The sequence below is a fragment of the Linepithema humile genome, chromosome 4 (genome assembly GCF_040581485.1).
Source record: "Linepithema humile isolate Giens D197 chromosome 4, Lhum_UNIL_v1.0, whole genome shotgun sequence".
Classification (NCBI taxonomy): Eukaryota; Metazoa; Arthropoda; class Insecta; order Hymenoptera; family Formicidae; genus Linepithema; species Linepithema humile.
In genome coordinates this window covers 6,580,362-6,601,973 of record NC_090131.1, presented here as the reverse complement: position 1 = coordinate 6,601,973, position 21,612 = coordinate 6,580,362, and the positions used below count along the sequence as shown (strand labels likewise).

The 21,612-nt window shown below is 29.8% G+C and overlaps 5 protein-coding genes across 7 annotated transcripts; 1 reads left to right on the top strand and 4 right to left on the bottom strand.

Moving 5' to 3' along the window:
- The first annotated feature begins 286 nt into the window (after positions 1-286).
- On the top strand, positions 287-5,102 carry LOC105677646 (uncharacterized). 2 transcript variants are annotated; one of them, XR_010889804.1, is made up of 5 exons: positions 287-956; positions 1,033-1,423; positions 1,498-1,761; positions 1,863-2,282; positions 4,520-5,102. XR_010889804.1 is itself a non-coding variant. In XM_012376401.2 (4 exons), the coding sequence occupies exons 1-4, from the start codon at positions 473-475 to the stop codon at positions 2,056-2,058; spliced, it is 1,335 nt and encodes a 444-aa protein (XP_012231824.1). In that variant the 5' UTR covers positions 287-472; the 3' UTR covers positions 2,059-2,628. The 2 variants fall into 2 exon arrangements, 1 of the variants encoding a protein (XP_012231824.1); XM_012376401.2 differs by lacking the exon at positions 4,520-5,102 and having other exon boundaries at positions 1,863-2,628.
- LOC136999426 (cytochrome P450 6A1-like) lies at positions 2,545-4,843 on the bottom strand. Its single transcript, XM_067353491.1, has 5 exons — positions 4,511-4,843; positions 3,779-4,304; positions 3,313-3,534; positions 2,907-3,158; positions 2,545-2,796 (listed from the first exon to the last, which is right to left on the bottom strand). The coding sequence occupies exons 1-5, from the start codon at positions 4,841-4,843 to the stop codon at positions 2,624-2,626; spliced, it is 1,506 nt and encodes a 501-aa protein (XP_067209592.1). The 3' UTR covers positions 2,545-2,623.
- A 1,354-nt stretch (positions 5,103-6,456) lies between the features above and the next one.
- On the bottom strand, positions 6,457-8,770 carry LOC105677622 (cytochrome P450 6A1-like). The gene is made up of 5 exons (XM_012376358.2): positions 8,438-8,770; positions 7,710-8,235; positions 7,214-7,435; positions 6,810-7,061; positions 6,457-6,700 (listed from the first exon to the last, which is right to left on the bottom strand). The coding sequence occupies exons 1-5, from the start codon at positions 8,768-8,770 to the stop codon at positions 6,528-6,530; spliced, it is 1,506 nt and encodes a 501-aa protein (XP_012231781.2). The 3' UTR covers positions 6,457-6,527.
- Positions 8,771-10,452: 1,682 nt separating this feature from the next.
- Positions 10,453-21,580, bottom strand: LOC105677645 (uncharacterized). The gene is made up of 11 exons (XM_012376400.2): positions 21,347-21,580; positions 20,190-20,563; positions 19,461-19,986; positions 19,009-19,230; positions 18,607-18,858; positions 18,334-18,494; positions 12,349-12,684; positions 11,621-12,146; positions 11,139-11,360; positions 10,735-10,986; positions 10,453-10,625 (listed from the first exon to the last, which is right to left on the bottom strand). The coding sequence occupies exons 2-11, from the start codon at positions 20,520-20,522 to the stop codon at positions 10,453-10,455; spliced, it is 3,003 nt and encodes a 1,000-aa protein (XP_012231823.2). The 5' UTR covers positions 20,523-20,563; positions 21,347-21,580.
- On the bottom strand, positions 12,585-17,181 carry LOC105677644 (probable cytochrome P450 6a13). Of its 2 annotated transcripts, XM_067353493.1 has the most exons (7): positions 17,034-17,181; positions 16,200-16,572; positions 15,471-15,996; positions 15,013-15,234; positions 14,610-14,861; positions 14,311-14,496; positions 12,585-12,721 (listed from the first exon to the last, which is right to left on the bottom strand). In XM_067353493.1, the coding sequence occupies exons 2-6, from the start codon at positions 16,530-16,532 to the stop codon at positions 14,330-14,332; spliced, it is 1,500 nt and encodes a 499-aa protein (XP_067209594.1). In that variant the 5' UTR covers positions 16,533-16,572; positions 17,034-17,181; the 3' UTR covers positions 12,585-12,721; positions 14,311-14,329. The 2 variants fall into 2 exon arrangements, with proteins under 2 accessions (XP_067209594.1, XP_067209593.1); XM_067353492.1 differs by lacking the exon at positions 12,585-12,721 and having other exon boundaries at positions 14,040-14,496.
- Positions 21,581-21,612: the final 32 nt, after the last annotated feature.

Here is a 21,612-nt window from a genome sequence, read left to right as displayed (position 1 = left end):
GACTTTTGCATCCTGCGAAAGAGCATAATACTAACATATATTATATAATAAATAAAAGGACGTTTAAGGATGTCCTAAAAAATGTTTAAAAAAAGACATTTTTAGGACATTCTTAAAACGTCTTAAAAAAGACATCTTTAAGACGTCCTAAAAAAGATGTCGGCCGATTTTTAATTTCTTTAAAAATTGGCACTACACGTTTGTATTCCGCGGGCTGTATGGCAGCGCCATAGCCATGTAACTATATATTCTTGAATAAAAAAAAAAACTCTATCATCATGTGTTCCTGGTAATAAATTATAAAATCCCGGATAAAATGGAGCGAAAGAAAGGAGACAGAAACAGTATGTCTGCGCTTATCTCGTTTTGCGATGATCTATCTTATGTTCTTTGATTATTGATTGTCAACGTTGTCAACGGGTAACTTTTCACAACACGTTTTTCTCGTTATTAAGCCTATATTTCGTAGAAAATGAATAAGCACGACTCAGAAATTTGCGGTTTTCTGGACGTTAAATTAGTGGGAAATAGTTATATCACGCAAAAAGTGAAAAAGAAAGGTTTGACGCTGTCAAAGGTTTGGAAACGATTTTGGTGCTCTGTAAAGAAATTGGAACCTGGTCTTGGTGTGCAATTACATTTTAACACCAAGCTAAATTACAGCAGCAGTGCTTTAAGGCAAAACGGAAAGAACAATTCTGACAATTGTGTGATAATACCATCGAATGCTGTTGTATATCGCATGCATTCTAAAACGAAGCGATTTGCTTTCTGTATAGCACCAAAAAAAGACAGAAGACCCTTAGTGTCATTGTCTGCTAATTCAGAAACTGAAGCACAACGTTGGATGGCAAATATTAGACACTTGTTGAATCCTAGAAAATATTGTGGCAGAGAGAAGTGCTACAAGGTATCTATAGTTGACAATACACATTCGAAAGCAGCAGGTTTGACTGGTAAGTACAATATTTATTTCTTAAAATTACTTCATTGATTTGATCTCTCAATTTCATCGTCAATATTTCTTTTCAGGTCTACATGGAGACTTGATTACCAGCAAAGCAGGCATTTTTATCAAAAATGTTTCTACTGCCGAAACAATTGAAAGTTTTGAGTGGAAGGAATTTAATCAGTTTCATTTAATGACAGCAGGTCGTCCAGAAGATGTGAAACGTGTTTGTGTAATACATACTACTAAAGAGTTTCGCTGTGGGGTTGGAGAACTCCATATATTTTGTCTTGAGGCTAATAAATTACTACAAGATTTAGTAACACAAGGTCGTGGTCCAAAGCAGAGACAAAACTCTTGCAGTTTTAATGAGAAGAATCTTGAAGCATTGACACAACACAATGGAGTGAACAATTCTCTTTTACATCCAAGAAGTGACACATTTCCCTGTATTCTTAATGCAGAGGCCATTTGGTATGTATAATTGCATATAGAAAGTTTAATAATAATATGTGGACAACACATAATTTAAAGATATTTATTTGCAGTGAAGCTAAGGAGAACATATATCAACCAGAATGTAATTTAACGCGCAGTGGAAAAATCGAATCTTGTAACCATAAGACATTAGATACTTCTTATATTTCTGAAATTTATGAAGAAATCACGGACAATGCATGTTCTTCTAAATCCAAAACATTTCCTTCAAATGTGTATGAAAATATAGATAAAAATTCATACAACCTGCCAATGGAACCTCCTCCACTACCACCACGACAGAACCAAAAACAAGGATGTATAAATGAAGATAGGTATGATTGTAAATTTTAGCTCTAAGTTTTTTCTGAGAAAGATACATATAAAATAAAGAGATGAACAATTTTAAATAACTCTAAATCGTATCTTAAAACAGGGTGAATATAGGACAATATACTCAAACAGAAACATTCGATTTTGGAACAAGATTACAAAATACTAAAGTAGAGATGCAAGGAGCTATTCTCACAGACAGTTATGTTCTGATGTCACCACAATTAAAAGACAGTGATACATCGGAATTTGACATCACTGAAAATTCGAAAGAAAATGATTATGTAATTATGGGATAATGTGAAAAAAACCCATGGGATGTCAGCCAAAGTAGCACTTTGGGTTGGTCCCCCCTTGTCGTAAAAGATGACTAAAAGGGACACGATCTTCCTGGTTCTAAGTTGGATGTACGGTTAACAACTATGGATAGCAAATCATGAATCACAAAGCAACATGCAAACTTAAAAGATAGTATAAAAAACTTGGAAAATAGTGATAAAACTTTGGTGAAGACTGGAAATATGTAAGTTTATAATCTATTATATAAGTCTTCCACGGATTATGTTACTGACTGCCACAGAAGTGTTCTAATTTTTTAAAAACGATTGATTTTTTCTACAATGGAATAGTATGAAATATGTGTGAAATTAATATCTTATCAGTATCTGTTTTATAATTTTTCGTAAAATACTAATGAGATTAAGTTTGGGTCTAAAGAATGCCATCGTTCACGAGCAAAATATTATTCGTAAAATATGAAATTAAAAATAACTTTGTTAACTAAATCAATTTATATTACTATTTATATTACTATATTTTTTCCTACATTTATAAATCTTATTACGAATTACAAAAGGGTTTGAACTAGATTCGTTCGATTTTAGTTATTCTTAAATGTATTCCATCTATTGGTGTTAAGAAGAATGTGTTGGGATTATTTTCGTAAGGTATTCGTGTTCTCTCACAAGTTTCAACTTTGTAATTTCGTAACATTTTTATGAGTCCAATTTTAGTCTGATAAACAGCAAAGCGAGCACCTAAAAAGATTATTGCATAAAATATGTCCAATTGTTCCGGTTAAAAAATACTCCCAATATTATGCGAACATAATTGAGATATATATACTAAAGAAAACATTTTAACATACCAATGCAATTCCTCGGGCCGTCGCCGAAAGGTAGATAAAACATTGCGTGCCTAGATTGCACAGCTTCCTCAGTAAATCTTTCTAGATCGAAAACATCTGGCTCTGGATAAATGCTTGGATCGTGGTGAATTGCATAAGCCGGAATCCATACGCTTTGGTTTTTTGGTATGGAGACTTTGGTACCATTAAAAGTATAATCTGATACTGATTTCCTCGTAAGAAATGTTAGCGGGGGATATTTTCGTAAAGTTTCTGCACATAATATAAATAATGATAATTAAGAAGTTATAATATTGAAATATATTAAACTACGATTATTTTCAAGTTTATTAATTAAAAGATATTAACAAGACGATAAAAAACAAGAAATTTTAAAGTTTTAAAAATTTTTCTTTCAATAACATACCTTTGAAAACTTTATCTAGATAACTCATTTTTTTAACGTTATCATACGTTAAGTTGCTGCCATGAATTGCATATTTTTGCTCAATTTCTTCGCGTAATTTGTCTTGTATTTGCTGATTAATAGCTAACTCGTATAGTGCGTGACTCATAGTTGTTGAAGAGGTTTCAAAGCCAGCAACAAAAAATCCAAATGCTTGAGCAGCTATCAAACTGTCAGTCAAATCTGGATAAGACAATATCAGTATTTTAAATATTTTCTTTACTATAAATAATCTAATTTTATATCACTGTTGCAAAGTACAACTCATTTAATCATTAATAGCAATATATATATAATGAATTTATATTTTATCATATCATTACTCAAGCAAGTCATTCTGATTTATAGAATTATTTTGTACGAGTAAATGTACATTTTTGCAAGAAATATTAAATAGAAAATTATCAGAAAAATGAGAGATGCTTACCAATATCTCCTAGTTTTTGCGGGTGTTTTTTTAATTCACGCAGTATATCAACGAAATCATGTCTAATGACATTATTCTTTTCTCTGTAATCCAAGGTTTCTACGATAACGCGTGTGAAAAATTTGGTTACTTCATTTTGTGGTAGAAGGTATCCAAGCATATTGCAAAGACTTGGTATAATTGATCTAAGTCTCGATTGTATTATCTTCTTCCAACTTGGAGCGAATACTTTTCTTCCCATCCTGCGAAATTCACTATCGTCGTTCGACATAGCATTCATTTCGATGCCAAAGGCACAGGTTCCAATAACATCGGTCGTATATTTGGCTGTCAGTTCGCGGCACTCTACAGGCTCCTTTTTGTTTGCCAATTTTTCAATATATTTCTCAAGATGATCGGCACATTCTGATATTAAAGAGAACATTTCCTTTAATTTCCCAGATGTGAAAACAGGCGATAAATTTATTCTTAAAGGTCGCCATCTCTTAGGTTCTAAATGAAAAAGATGTTGCGACAACGGCTCAGCCTGTAAAACAAGACGAACTTATAATGCAATAAATTCATTAATTTAAAAACCATGTTTTACAGAATTGTATAACAATTGAGTCTTTTAAACAAATTTCTATTTTCACTAATTTTTATCACTCGCAAAAGAAAAAAGGGTACGAGAGTTTTCGAAAAATTATATGATTCATGTTTTAGATATTATAAAATAATTCAAAGCATTCGAACCTTTTCTAGAACGGTGAAGCCTCTGTCGGCAAACTTGGAGAAATCTTTGATAAGCACATCTTTTATCAATTCTGGATTTTTTACGATAAGAATGGGCGTTTTCCTAAGAAATATTCCAATCATGGACTCATCTTTATATTCGTCGTATACTTCCTTTAAGTAATGTCCCATGGCCTTTTTTGTAAGCATAACATCTTTAACATTACCAAATAGTAATGACGGTTGTGGTCCACGAACGCCGCGTGAACTCCAAAAATCATAGGTTGATGTAAAATAATAATAAAGAACAATGAGTGTGACTGCAATGCCGCACAGTATTTCGAAAGGATCCATTATTCGTCAATTGTTGATCGGTTATTAGAACTAATTTTTCCTAAAAAAGAAAATAAAATTCCGTTAAATATAAATTGATAAACTAAGAAGCTGAACAAGATTCAAAGAAGATATATTTTTAATGAAATACAAATTTAAAAATTATTGCTTATACATGTATAATGTTTAGATATGTAGGATGTTTATTCTATTATGATATTAAATTATCTTTTATTTAAAATTAATGATAAAACTTCATAATGAATTAAATTAGATGGTCCTGTATATATCAATGCGCCTATGTTTTATGTCAATTGCTTTGCTCAATTAGAATATACAAAACAAAAATTTAATAAACTGTAAAAGCTAATTAACAATAATGCTCAATAATGTAACAAAATTTTTTAGAGACATGTCATTACTTAATCTATTCTACATATTTAAACTATGATTTTTATAATATAACTGTCTAACAGATATATCAAATGCTTTTTCTATATTTACAATGACTATTTGATCTAAATTCGCATACAAATATCACTGTATCGTACCTGAATACTACAGGAAAGTGATCAGTAATTGCGCTGCAACGTATCTTCACGCTTCTATCAATTTACACGGATGCTATCAGAGATAATACTGGCTATTCTGTAGTTGGCAGGTAAGTTAAATTATAAGCATTGCTGTAGATGTGAATAATTGCATGTCACACAATGAATTGTGGAAGTCGTGGTATCTGTGATTCTTGCATTTATCACAATCATGATTAAGCAAATTAGCAACATAAAAAAAAATGATTAGATAGCGTTTCATATGTTCTTATGTAGATTAATTCACGTATAGATATAGTTACGTATGTACCAGTAAACACTACTATGCAGTTCGCGATACATGTTTATTTGGGAAATAACATTTCCATAGTTAAACAATTATTTTTGATGACCTTGGTTCAACTTGTTTTAATTTATTTTCATGTAGTTATAAGATATATAAATATCAATAATTTATTTAAAATTAATATGTAAAATTAAAAAATTATTAACTTTACATTTCTTTCTGATGTAATCATTTATTTACATCTGGATAAGAATGTGAAAAATATAATTATGAATTAATTAAAAAAATAGGTTTTACTTGAATGAGGAAAAAAAGAAAGCCGTTGCAATAACTAGACTTTCCTTCCTGATTATTGTGGAAAAATATATATAGATTCGGTCAAAGTAGCACTTCCGGTTAATCCCCCCTTATTATAAAAGGGGCTAAAAGGAACACAATCTTCCTGATTCGTAGTTGAATGTACGGCTAACAACTATGGATAGCAAATCATGGGTCACAGAACAACGCACGAACTTAAAAGATAGTAAGTAGGTATATAAAACTTGGAAAATAGTCATAAAACTTTGGTAAAGACTGGAAATATGTAAGTTCATAATTCTGTTTATTATATATAAAAGATCATGGATCATGTTACTGACTGCCACAAAATAGTATTTTAATTTTTGAAAAAAAGATTGATTTTTCCTACAATGGAATAGTATGGAAGTTTAAGTTTGGGTCTAAAGAATACCATCGTTCACGAGCAAAATATTATTCGTAAAACATAAAATTAAAAATAACTTTGTTAATTTAATCAATTATATATTACTATGCTGTATTTTTTCCTACATTTATATACATCTTATTACAACTTACAAAAGGGTTTAAACTAAATTCGTTCGATTTTAGTTATTCTTAAATGTATTCCATCTATTGGTGCTAACAAGAATGCCTTGGGGTCATTTTTATAAGGTATTCGTGTTTTCTCACAAGTTTCAACTTTGTAATTTCGTAACATTTTTATGAGTCCAATTTTAGTCTGATGAACAGCAAAGCGAGCACCTAAAAAGATTATTGCATAAAATATGTCCAATTGTCCGGTTAAAAAATATTCTCAATATTATGCGAACATAATTTAGATATATATACTAAAGAAAACATTTCAACATACCAATGCAATTCCTCGGGCCGTCGCCGAAAGGTAGATAAAACATTGCGTGCCTAGATCGCTCAGCTTCCTCAGTAAATCTTTCTGGATCGAAAACATCTGGCTCTGGATAAATGCTTGGATCGTAATGAATTGCATAAGACGGAATCCATACGCTTTGGTTTTTTGGTATGGAGACTTTGGTACCATCAAAGGTATAATCTGATACTGATTTCCTCATAAGAAATGTAAGCGGGGGATATTTTCGTAAAGTTTCTGCATATATTATAAATAATGATAATTAAGAAGTCATAATATTGAAATATATTAAACTACGATTATTTTCAAGCTTATTAATTAAAAGATATTAACAAGACGATAAAAAACAAGAAATTTTAGTTTTAAAAATTTTTCTTTCAATAACATACCTTTGAAAACTTTATCTAAATAACTCATTTTTTTAACGTTATCATACGTTAAGTTGCTGCCATAAATTGCATATTCTTGATCAATTTCCTTGCGTAATTTATCTTGTATTTGCTGATTTATAGCTAATTCGTATAGCGCGTGACTCATAGTTGTTGAAGAGGTTTCAAAGCCAGCAATAAAAAATACAAATGCTTGAGCAGCTATCAAACTGTCAGTCAAATCTGGATAAGACAATATCAGTATTTTAAATATTTTCTTTATTGTAAATAATCTAATTTTATGTCACTATTGCAAAGTATAACTCATTTAATCATTAATAGCAATATATATATATATATATATATATATATCTATATATATAACGAATTTATCTTTTATCATATCATTACTCAAGCAAAAGTCATTCTGATTTATAGAATTATTTTGTACGAGTAAATGTACATTTTTGCAAGAAATATTAAATAGAAAATTATCAGAAGAATGAGAGATGCTTACCAATATCTCCTAGTTTTTCTGGGTGTTTTTTTAATTCACGCAGCATATCAACGAAATCATGTCTAATGACATTATTCTTTTCTCTGTAATCCAAGGTTTCTACGATAACGCGTGTGAAAAATTTGGTTACTTCATTTTGTGGTAGAATGTATCCAAGCATATTGTAAAGACTTGGTATAATTGATCTAATTCTCGTTCGTATTATGTTCTTCCAAGTTGGAGCGAATACTTGTCTTCCCATTCTGCGAAATTCACTATCGTCGTTCGACATAGCATTCATTTCGATGCCAAAGGCACAGGTTCCAATAACATCGGTCGTATATTTGGCTGTCAGTTCGCGGCACTCTACAGGCTCCTTTATATTTGCCAATTTTTCAATATATTTCTCAAGATGGTCGGCGCATTCTGATATTAAAGAGAACATTTCCTTTAATTTCCCAGATGTAAAAACAGGCGATAAATTTGTTCTTAAAGGTCGCCATCTCTTAGGTTCTAAAAGAAAAAGATGTTGCGACAGCGGCTCAGCCTGTAAAACAAGACGAACTTATAATGCAATAAATTCATTAATTTAAAAACCATATTTTACAGAATTGTATAACAATTGAGTTTTTTAAACAAATTTTTATTTTTACTAATTTCACTAGAAAAAGAAAAAAGGGCATGAAAGTTTTCGAAAAATTATATGATTCATGTTTTAGATATTATAAAATAATTCAAAGCATTCGAACCTTTTCTAGAACGGTGAAGCCTCTGTCGGCAAACTTGGAGAAATCTTTGATAAGCACATCTTTTATCAATTCTGGATTTTTTACGATAAGAATGGGCGTTTTCCTAAGAAATATTCCAATCATAGACTCATCTTTGTATTCGTCGTATACTTCCTTTAAGTAATGTCCCATGGCCTTTTTTGTAAGCATAACATCTTTAACAGTACCAAATAGTAATGACGGTTGTGGTCCACGAACGCCGCGTGAATTCCAAAAATCATAGGTTGATGTAAAATAATAATAAAGAACAATGAGTGCGACTGCAATGCCGCACAGTATTTCGAAAGGATCCATTATTCGTCAATTGTTGATCAGTTATTAGAACTAATTTTTCCTAAAAAAGAAAATAAAATTCCGTTAAATATAAATTGATAAACTAAGAAGCTGAACAAGATTTAAAGAAGATATATTTTTAATGAAATAGAAATTTAAAAACTATTGCTCGTACATGTATGATGTTTAAGTTTATTCTATCATAATATTAAATTATCTTTTATTTAAAATTAATGATAAAACTTCATAATGAATTAAATTATATGGTCTTATATATATCAATGCGCCTATGTTTTATGTTAATTACTTTGCTCAATTAGAATATACAAAACAAAAATTTATTAAACTGTAAAAGCTAATTAACAATAATGCTCAATGTGACAAAATTTAGAGATATGTCATTACTTAATCTGTTCTACATATTTAAACCATGATTTTTGTAATATAACTGTTTAACAGATATATCAAATGCTTTTTCTATGTTTAAAATGACTATTTGATCTAAATTCGCGTACAAATTCACTGTAACGTACCTAAATACTACAGGAAAGTGATCAGTAATTGCGCTGCAACGCTTCTTCACGCTTCTATCAACTTACACGGACGCTATCAGAGATAATACTGGCTACTCTGTAGTTGGCAGCTGAGTTAAATTATAAGCATCATTGTAGATGTGAGTAAATACGTGTGTCACGATGAATTGTGCAAGCCGTGGTATTTATGCTTCTTGTATTTATCAGAATCATGATTAAGCAAATTAGCAACATAAAAAAAATTTATTAGATAGCGCTTCTTATGTTCTTATGTAGATTAGTTCACGTATAGATATAATCACGTATACGTGATTATATCATATATGTACCAGTAAACCCTACTATGCAGTTCGCGATACATGTTTATTTGGGAAACAACATTTCCGTAGTTAAACAATTATTTTTGATTAACTTGGTTCAACTTGTTTTAATTTATTTACATGTAGTTATAAAAAATATAAATATTAATAATTTATTTAAAATTAATATGTTATATAAATTAAAAAGTTATTAACTTTACATTTCTTTCTGATGTAATCATTTATTTACATCTGGATAAGAATGTGAAAAATATAATTATGAATTAATTAAAAGAATAGATTTTACTTGAAGAATAAGGAAAAAAATAAAGCCGTTGCAATAATTAGACCTTCCTTTCTGATTATTATGGAAAAATTGATATAGACGCGGTCAAAGTAGCACTTCCGATTTGATCCTTTATCATAAAAGGCAACTAAAAGAAACATAATCTTCCTGGTTCGGAGTTGAATGTACGGCTAACAACTATGGATAGCAAATCATGTGTCACAGAGCAACGTGCAAACTTAAAAGATAGTATAAAAAACTTGGAAAATAGTCATAAAACTTTGGTAAAAGGTGGAAACATGTAAGTTCATAATTCAGTTTATTATATATAAAAAATCGTGGATCATGTTACTGACTGCCACAAAATAATATTTTAATTTTTGAAAAAAAGATTGATTTTTCCTACAATGGAATAGTATGAAAGTTTAAGTTTGGATCTAAAGAATGCCATCGTTCACGAGTAAAATATTATTCGTAAAACATAAAATTAAAAATAACTTTGTTAACTAAATCAGTTATGTATTACTATGCTGTATTTTCTCCTACCTTTATATATATTTTATTACGAATTACAAAAGGGTTTAACTAAATTCGTTCGATTTTAGTTATTCTTAAATGTATTCCATCTATTGGTGCTAACAAGAATGCCTTGGGATCAGTTTCATAAGGTATTCGTGTTTTCTCACAAGTTTCAACTTTGTAATTTCGTAACATTTTTATGAGTCCAATTTTAGTCTGATGAACAGCAAAGCGAGCACCTAAAAAGATTATTGCATAAAATATGTCCAATTGTCCGGTTAAAAAATATTCCCAATATTATGCGAACATAATTTAGATATATATACTAAAGAAAACATTTCAACATACCAATGCAATTCCTTGGGCCGTCGCCGAAAGGTAGATAAAACATTGCGTGCCTAGATCGCTCAGCTTCCTCAGTAAATCTTTCTGGATCGAAAACATCTGGCTCTGGATAAATGCTTGGATCGTAATGAATTGCATAAGACGGAATCCATACGCTTTGGTTTTTTGGTATGGAGACTTTAGTACCATCAAAAGTATAATCTGATACTGATTTCCTCATAAGAAATGTAAGCGGGGGATATTTTCGTAAAGTTTCTGCATATATTATAAATAATGATAATTAAGAAGTCATAATATTGAAATATATTAAACTACGATTATTTTCAAGCTTATTAATTAAAAGATATTAACAAAACAATAAAAAACAAGAAATTTTAGTTTTAAAAATTTTCCTTTCAATAACGTACCTTTGAAAACTTTATCTAAATAAATCATTTTTTTAACGTTATCATACGTTAAGTTGCTGCCATGAATTGCATATTCTTGATCAATTTCCTTGCGTAATTTATCTTGTATGTGCTGATTTATAGCTAATTCGTATAGCGCGTGACTCATAGTTGTTGAAGAAGTTTCAAAGCCAGCAATAAAAAATACAAATGCTTGAGCAGCTATCAAACTGTCAGTCAAATCTGGATAAGACAATATCAGTATTTTAAATATTTTCTTTATTGTAAATAATCTAATTTTATGTCACTATTGCAAAGTATAACCCATTTAATCAATAATAGCAATTTATATATATATCTATATATATAATGAATTTATCTTTTATCATATCATTACTCAAGCAAAAGTCATTCTAATTTATAGAATTATTTTGTACGAGTAAATGTACATTTTTGCAAGACATGTTAAATAGAAAATTATCAGAAGAATGAGAGATGCTTACCAATATCTCCTAGTTTTTCTGGGTGTTTTTTTAATTCACGCAGCATATCAACGAAATCATGTCTAATGACATTATTCTTTTCTCTGTAATCCAAGGTTTCTACGATAACGCGTGTGAAAAATTTGGTTACTTCATTTTGTGGTAGAATGTATCCAAGCATATTGTAAAGACTTGGTATAATTGATCTAATTCTCGTTCGTATTATGTTCTTCCAAGTTGGAGCGAATATTTGTCTTCCCATTCTGCGAAATTCACTATCGTCGTTCGACATAGCATTCATTTCGATGCCAAAGGCACAGGTTCCAATAACATCGGTCGTATATTTGGCTGTCAGTTCGCGGCACTCTACAGGCTCCTTTTTATTTGCCAATTTTTCAATATATTTCTCAAGATGGTCGGCGCATTCTGATATTAAAGAGAACATTTCCTTTAATTTCCCAGATGTAAAAACAGGCGATAAATTTGTTCTTAAAGGTCGCCATCTCTTAGGTTCTAAAAGAAAAAGATGTTGCGACAGCGGCTCAGCCTGTAAAACAAGACTAACTTATAATGCAATAAATTCATTAATTTAAAAACCATATTTTACAGAATTGTATAACAATTGAGTTTTTTAAACAAATTTTTATTTTTACTAATTTCACTAGAAAAAGAAAAAAGGACATGAAAGTTTTCGAAAAATTATATTATTCATGTTTTAGATATTATAAAATAATTCAAAGCATTCGAACCTTTTCTAGAACGGTGAAGCCTCTGTCGGCAAACTTGGAGAAATCTTTGATAAGCACATCTTTTATCAATTCTGGATTTTTTACGATAAGAATGGGCGTTTTCCCAAGAAATATTCCAATCATGGACTCATCTTTATATTCGTCGTATACTTCCTTTAAGTAATGTCCCATGGCCTTTTTTGTAAGCATAACATCTTTAACAGTACCAAATAGTAATGACGGTTGTGGTCCACGAACGCCGCGTGAACTCCAAAAATCATAGGTTGATGTAAAATAATAATAAAGAACAATGAGTGCGACTGCAATGCCGCACAGTATTTCGAAAGGATCCATTGTTCGTCAATTGTTGATCGGTTATTAGAACTAATTTTTCCTAAAAAAGAAAATAAAATTCCGTTAAATATAAATTGATAAACTAAGAAGCTGAACAAGATTTAAAGAAGATATATTTTTAATGAAATAGAAATTTAAAAACTATTGCTCGTACATGTATGATGTTTAAGTTTATTCTATCATAATATTAAATTATCTTTTATTTAAAATTAATGATAAAACTTCATAATGAATTAAATTAGATGGTCCTGTATATATCAATGCGCCTATGTTTTATGTTAATTACTTTGCTTAATTAGAATTTACAAAACAAAAATTTATTAAACTGTAAAAGCTAATTAACAATAATGCTCAATGTGACAAAATTTAGAGATATGTCATTACTTAATCTGTTCTACATATTTAAACCATGATTTTTATAACATAACTGTTTAACAGATATATCAAATGCTTTTTCTATGTTTAAAATGACTATTTGATCTAAATTCGCGTACAAATATCACTGTAACGTACCTAAATACTACAGGAAAGTGATCAGTAATTTCGCTGCAACGCTTCTTCACGCTTCTATCAACTTACACGGACGCTATCAGAAATAATACTGGCTACTCTGTAGTTGGCAGCTGAGTTAAATTTTAAGCATCATTGTAGATGTGAGTAAATACATGTGTCACGATGAATTCTTTAAATCGTGGTATCTGTGCTTCTTGCATTTATCAGAACCATGATAAAAAAAAATTCATTAGATAGCTTCTTATGTTCTTATGTAGATTAGTTCACGTATAGATATAATCACGTATGTACCAGTAAACGCTACTATGCAGTTCGCGATACATGTTTATTTGGAAAACAACATTTCCGTAGTTAAACAATTATTTTTGATTAACTTGGTTCAACTTGTTTTAATTTATTTACATGTAGTTATAAGATATATAAATATTAATAATTTATTTAAAATTAATATGTTAAATTAAAAAGTTATTAATTTTACATTTCTTTCTGATGTAATCATTTATTTACATCTGGATAAGAATGTTAAAAATATAATTATGAATTAATTAAAAGAATAGATTTTACTTGAAGAATAAGGAAAAAAATAAAGCCGTTGCAATAATTAGACCTTCCTTTCTGATTATTATGGAAAAATTGATATAGACGCGGTCAAAGTAGCACTTCCGATTTGGTCCTTTATCATAAAAGGCAACTAAAAGAAACATAATCTTCCTGGTTCGGAGTTGAATGTACGGCTTACAACTATGGATAGCAAATCATGTGTCACAGAGCAACGTACAAACTTAAAAGATAGTATAAAAAACTTGGAAAATAGTCATAAAACTTTGGTAAAAGGTGGAAACATGTAAGTTCATAATTCAGTTTATTATATATAAAAAATCGTGGATCATGTTACTGACTGCCACAAAATAATATTTTAATTTTTGAAAAAAAGATTGATTTTTCCTACAATGGAATAGTATGAAAGTTTAAGTTTGGGTCTAAAGAATGCCATCGTTCACGAGCAAAATATTATTCGTAAAACATAAAATTAAAAATAACTTTGTTAATTTAATCAATTATATATTACTATGCTGTATTTTTTCCTACATTTATATACATCTTATTACAACTTACAAAAGGGTTTAAACCAAATTCATTTGATTTTAGTTATTCTTAAATGTATTCCATCTATTGGTGCTAACAAGAATGCCTTGGGATCATTTTTATAAGGTATTCGTGTTTTCTCACAAGTTTCAACTTTGTAATTTCGTAACATTTTTATGAGTCCAATTTTAGTCTGATGAACACCAAAGCGAGCACCTAAAAAGATTATTGCATAAAATATGTCTAATTGTCCGGTTAAAAAATATTCCCAATATTATGCGAACATAATTTAGACATATACATATACTAAAGAAAACATTTTAACATACCAATGCAATTCCTCGGACCATCGCCGAAAGGTAGATAAAACATTGCGTGTCTAGATTGCACAGCTTCCTCAGTAAATCTTTCTGGATCGAAAACATCTGGCTCTGGATAAATGCTTGGATCGTGATGAATTGCATAAACCGGAATCCATACGCTTTGATTTTTTGGTATAGAGACTTTGGTACCATCAAAAGTATAATCTGATAACGATTTCCTCAAAAGAAATGTTACCGGGGGATATTTTCGTAAAGTTTCTGCATATATTATAAATAATTATTAAAAAGTCATAATATTGAAATATATAAAACTAGGATTATTTTCCAGCTTCTTAATTAAAAGATATTAACAAGACGATAAAAAACAAGAAATTTTAAAGTTTTAAAAATTTTTCTTTAACTAACATACCTTTGAAAACTTTATCCAAATAACTCATTTTTTTAACGTTATCATACGTTAAGTTGCTGCCGTGACTTGCATATTCTTGCTCAATTTCTTCACGTAATTTGTCTTGTATTTGCTGATTAATAGCTAACTCGTATAGTGCGTGACTCATAGTTGTTGAAGAGGTTTCAAAACCGGCAAGGAAGAATACGAATGCTTGAGATGCTATCAAGCTATCGGTCAAATCTGTAAGATATGACAACTTATTTTTATTATTTTCCTTTATGTACTCTATTAGAGATTACAAATTATTTAATCATTTAACACGATTTATACATAATAAAATAATCGGAATCATAATATCAAAATAAAATTTAATTCTTTTGTGATTTAAAGTTATATCAAACAAACATAAAGCACAAACAAACTCGTTAATTAAAAAAAATTGTACAATAGAAAATATAGAATAAGTAGTACTTTACCAATATCGCCTAGTTTCTCCGGGTGTTTTTTTAATTCGCGCAGCATATCGACGAAATCATGTCTAACGATATTATTCCTTTCTCTATAATCCAAGGTCTCTACGATAACACGTATGAAAAATTTGGTCACTTCAGTGTGCGGTAGAATATATCCAAGAATATCGTAAAGCCATGGCATAGATGTTCTAATTCTCATTCGTAGTATATTCTTCCAAGTTGGAGCAAAAGCTTCTCGTCCCATCTTGCGAAATTCGCTGTCTTCGTTCGACATAGCATTCATTTCAATACCAAATGCACAGGTTCCAATAACATCGGTCGTATATTTCGCTGTCAGTTCCCGGCACTCTACAGGCTCTTTTTTGTTTGCCAATTTTTCAATATATTTCTCAAGATGGTCGGCACATTCTGATATTAAAGAGAACATCTCCTTTAATTTCCCAGATGTAAAAACAGGCGACAGATTCGTTCTTAAAGGTCGCCATCTTTTAGGTTCTAAACCAAAAAGATGTTGCGACAGCGGCTCGGCCTGTAAACAAGATAAACTTATCAAATCAATTTATTAATTTAAAAATCATTTTTTATAAAATTGTACAACAATACACAGTTTTTTAAACAAATCTCTATTTTCACTAATTCTTATCACTTGAAAAAGAAAAACTGTCCGAAAATTTTCGAAAAATTATACGATTTGTGTTTTAAATATTATGAAATATTTCAAAGCGTTCGTACCCTTTCATGAATGGTGAAGCCTCTATCAGCAAATGTGGAGAAATCTTTGATAAGCACATCTTTTATCAATTCTGGATCTTTTACGACAAGAACGGGCGTCTTCCTAAGAAATATCCCAATCACAGACTCATTTTTGTATTCGTTGTATACTTCCTTTAAGTAATGTCCCATGGCCTTCTTTGTAAGCATAACATCTTTAACATTACCAAATGGTATTGACGGTTGTGGTCCACGAACGCCGCGTGAATTCCAAAAATCATAGGATGATGTAAAATAATAATAAAGAGCAATGAGTGCGACTGCAATGCCGCACAGTATTTCGAAAGGATCCATTATTCGTCAGTTGTTGATCAATTATTACAATTAATTTTTCCTAAAAAAAAAAATTCCGTTAAATATAAATAAAAAACTAAGAAGCTGGACAATATTCAAAGAAGATATATTTTGAATGAAATAGAATTTTAAGAATCATTACTCATACGTATATGGATGTTTAGGTTTATTCTATCTTGATATTAAATTATCTTTTACTTAAAATTAATGATAAACCTTCATAATGAATTAAATTAGATGATCTTGCATATATCAATGCGCCTATGTTTTATGTCAATTACTGTGCTCAATTAGAATATACAGAACAAAAATTACATAAGCAGTTAATGAACAATGTGACAAAATTTTTTAAAAGCATGTCTCAATATTTAATCTATTCTATATATTTAAACCATGATTTTTATAATATAACTGTAAAACAGATATATCAAATGCTTTTTTCTATGTTTAAAATCACTATTTTATCTAAATTCGCGTAAAAATATCACTGATGTAACGTACCTAAATACAATAGGAAAGTGATCAGTAATTGCGTCGCAACGGTGCTTATTGACGCTTCTATCAACCTACACGGACGCTATCAGAGATAATACTGGCCACTCCAGCTGGCAGCTGGGTTAAATTGCAAGCATCGTTGTAGATGTGAATAAATACATGAGTCACGATGAATTGTGGAAGTCGTGGTATCTGCGTTTCTTCACTTCTTGCATTTATTAGAATCATAATTAAGCAATTTAGTAATATAAAAAAAATTGATTAGATATCGCTTCCTATATCTTATCTAGATTTTTATTTAGATTCTTATCTAAATTAGATCACGCATAGATATAGATATTTATATACCAGTAGCTGTTACTATGCAGTTCGCGATACATGTTTATTTGGGAAATTACATTTCCATAGTTAAACAGTTGTTTTTGATTAACTTGGTTCAACTTGTTTTAATTTATTTTCATGTAGTTGTAAGATTTATAAATAATAATAATTTATTTAAAATTAATATGTTAAAATAAAAAATCATTAACTTTACACATTCCTTTCTGTTACAATTATTTATTTATATCTGGATAATAATGTAAAAAATATAATTATGAATTAATTTATAAAAAGAGAGTTTACTTGAAGAATAAAGAAAAAAATAAAGCCATTGCAATAACTAGACTTTCCTTCCTGATTATCGTGGAAAAATATATATAAAGAAAGAAAGAATTCACAACATTTTACAACAATAACTACAATAATTTATTAATAATATTTAATTATCACCTTTAATATGCCAGTCCATTAAGAATTATAATCTTTGTAATTAAAACAGACATAACCATAGAATATATATCTTTTGAAAAATTATGAGAGTTAACGATTATTTTGTTGAATGGCAATATTTGTGTGTCATTGTCGATAAAAAAAATGATGTCGATTGTGTCTGTCATCGACAATGATATATATTTTTCCACGTGTCTGTCATTGTCGATGATAGACACAAGATATTGTCATTCAACAAAATAAACTTTTTCTATAATTTTTCATGCCTTGCCTTTCTTGGTAAAACAACGTAACGTCGCTTTTATATTACTGTATATAAAAGTTTTATATAAAAGTTTATAAAAGATTGATCATAATTGATCTCTAAGCATAATGAAATAAGAAATAAATATACTGTCTTCCCAAATACCTGATAAATATGTTCCGAGCTGAATTAAATTCTTTAGGAACGCCATAATATTCTAATTAATAGATATTTCCTCCATCTCTTTTACACATATTTTAGGAAAACTTGCAGAAAAATTTAAATTTATTCAATTTTAGTTATCTTCAAATGTATTCCACCTATTGGTGCTAATACGAACGCTTTAGGATCATATTGGTAAGGTATTTGTGTCTTTTCACAAGTTTCGACTCTGTAGTTGTGCAGTATTCTTATAAGTCCAACTTTAGACTGATAGATAGCAAACCGGGCACCTAAAAATAAAAAACAATTATTTCATAAAACATAGCTAACTCTAGGATTAAAAATTTTTGCTAATGATATTGCGAACATTAATAAATTTTTAAAAGATGCATTTCAACATACCAATGCAATTTCTCGGGCCATCGCCGAAAGGTAGATAAAACATTGCGTTCCTAGATTGCACAGCTTCCTCAGTAAATCTTTCTGGATCGAAAACATCTGGCTCTGGATAAATGCTTGGATCGTGTTGAATCGCATAAGTAGGAATCCATACCCTTTGGTTTTTTGGCAGAGAAACTTTGGTACCATCAAACGTATAACTTGTTGTCGAATTTCTCATAAGAAACGTTCCCGGTGGATATTTTCGTAAAGTTTCTACATATATTAAAAACGATGAAAGATGCATAATATGGAGAAATATAATTATATTAATTAAAATATTTATTGGCAATAAGATTATATTGATATGTTGATTAAAATAAACAATATGTTTTCTATTTTTATTTAATTTTCCATCGAACGTACCTTTGAAAACTTTGTCCAAATAATTCATTTTCTTTATGTCATCATATAACAATTTACTGCCATGCTTTGCATACTCCTGATTAATTTCCTCGCGTAACTTGTCTTGTATATGTTGATTCAATGCTAATTCGTATAATGCATGACTCATAGTTGTCGATGAGGTTTCAAAGCCGGCAAGAAAGAATACAAATGCTTGAGATGCTATCAAGCTATCGGTCAAGTCTGCAAGATAACAATTTGTTTTTATTATGAATTATTTTCTTGATGTACTCTATTAACAATTACAAATTATCCAATCATTTGACACGATTTATATATAATGAAATGATCGGAATTATAATATCTAAACAAAATTTAATTCTATTGTGATTTTTAGAGTTATATCGCATAAGCAAAACTCATATAATTAAAAAAATTGTACAATAGAAAATATAAAATAAGTAATACTTTACCAATATCGCCTAGTTTCTCTGGGCTTTTTTTTAATTCGCGCAGCATATCGACGAAGTCATGTCTAACGATATTATTCTTTTCTCTATAATTCAAAGTTTCTACGATAACGTGTATGAAAAATTTTGTCACTTTATTTTGCGGTAGAATATATCCAAAAATATCGTAAAGCCATGGCATAGATGTTCTAATTCTCATTCGTAGTATATTCTTCCAAGTTGGAGCAAAAGCTTCTCGTCCCATCTTGCGAAATTCGCTGTCTTCGTTCGACATAGCATTCATTTCAATACCAAATGCACAGGTTCCAATAACATCGGTCGTATATTTCGCTGTCAGTTCCCGGCACTCTACAGGCTCTTTTTTGTTTGCCAATTTTTCAATATATTTCTCAAGATGGTCGGCACATTCTGATATTAAAGAGAACATCTCCTTTAATTTCCCAGATGTAAAAACAGGCGACAGATTCGTTCTTAAAGGTCGCCATCTCTTAGGTTCTAAACTAAAAAGATGTTGAGACAGCGGGTCAGCCTGTAAACAAGACAAACTTATCAAGTAAATTTATTAATTTAAAAATCATTTTTTATAAAATCATACAACTGAAAGAGTTTTATATAAACTAACATCTCTAATTTATTAATTCTTATCATTCAAAAAGGTAAAAAGTATATAAAAATTTTTAAAAGATTATATGATTTATATTTTGGATATAAAATATTTCCAAGCATTCGCACCTTTTCATGAACGGTGAAGCCTCTGTCGGCGAACTTGGAGAAATCTTTAATAAGCACATCTTTAATCAATTCTGGATCTTTTACGATAAGAATGGGCGTCTTTCTGAGGAATATTCCAATCATAGACTCATTTTTGTATTCGTTGTATACTTCCATTAAGTAATGACCCATGCCTTTCTTTCCTAGTAGAACATCCTTAGCATTACCAAATAATGGTATCGGTTGTGGACCGCGAACGCCGCGTGAGTTCCAAAAATCGTAGGTTGATGTAAAATAATAATAAAGAGCAATGAGTACGAGTGCAATGCCGCACAGTATTTCAAAAGACTCCATTGTCGGTTCAATTTCCGATCGATTATAACAATCGATTATTGCTAAAACAAAAAACAGTATTTCGTCAAATATAAATATTTATCTGACAAATTAAGAAGAGAATTAAGAAACTTTATATAGTTCAAATAAAATATATTTTGAATAAAATATAAGTTTATAAGAGCTATTGCTCGTGTATAATGCATTTAGCTTTATGTGCCATCATGATAAATCATCTTTTATTTAGAATTTAATTAACATGTATATGATAACATCATTATACAAGAGAGCTTCATAATAAATTCAGTTGAATAATTTTATGTATGTAATACGTTTGTTATGTTAATTATTTTGCTTGTGTTCAGTTATAATATTATAAATAAAAAATTTACGAACATTTAACGAACATTTAACGATAATTAACAATAATACAATCTTAATATCAAAATAATATGTTTCTGTAGCGTTGGAATAAAAATAAATAAACAAATGTATCAATGTACTCTATCTCGTAAGATGTCCTTGATTTGTGAAGCATTAAAGTGGGGATAGAATGGAAGTAGAGTAACGGCACTGGCAATCAACGGCAAACACAAAAATCGCACTTTCACAAAATATAAACGTACATTTCTTCCTTCACTTTAATTAATATTTCTTTGTATTATTATGATTCCCACTCATTAATGTAACATTTTTTAAAAAGATGTGTTGTTATTTAATGTATTCTACATATTTAAAGCATGAGTTTTATTACCTAAGTGTGAGATAGATGTAATATAATCTCTCCTATTTGTAAAGTTATTATTTTATTATTCAAATATATAAATATGACGGATGTGAGGTACCTGAATACGTCAAGAATGTGACAAGTAATTACTCTTGTAGCATTGCTCAGTCCACGTTTCTACGCACTAACCTACCAGAGATAGTACTGGCTGCTTCAATGCAGGCTGCATTAAGTTATAGGCATCCCACCATCAGAGATGCGAACAAATCACGAGTCACGAGCATGAATTGCGACAGTTGCATTTTCGGGAAACACTTTTCTGTGTATCTTAGATGCGATGCATGACGAAGCAAATAATCTAATAAGAAAAATTGATTGATTAGA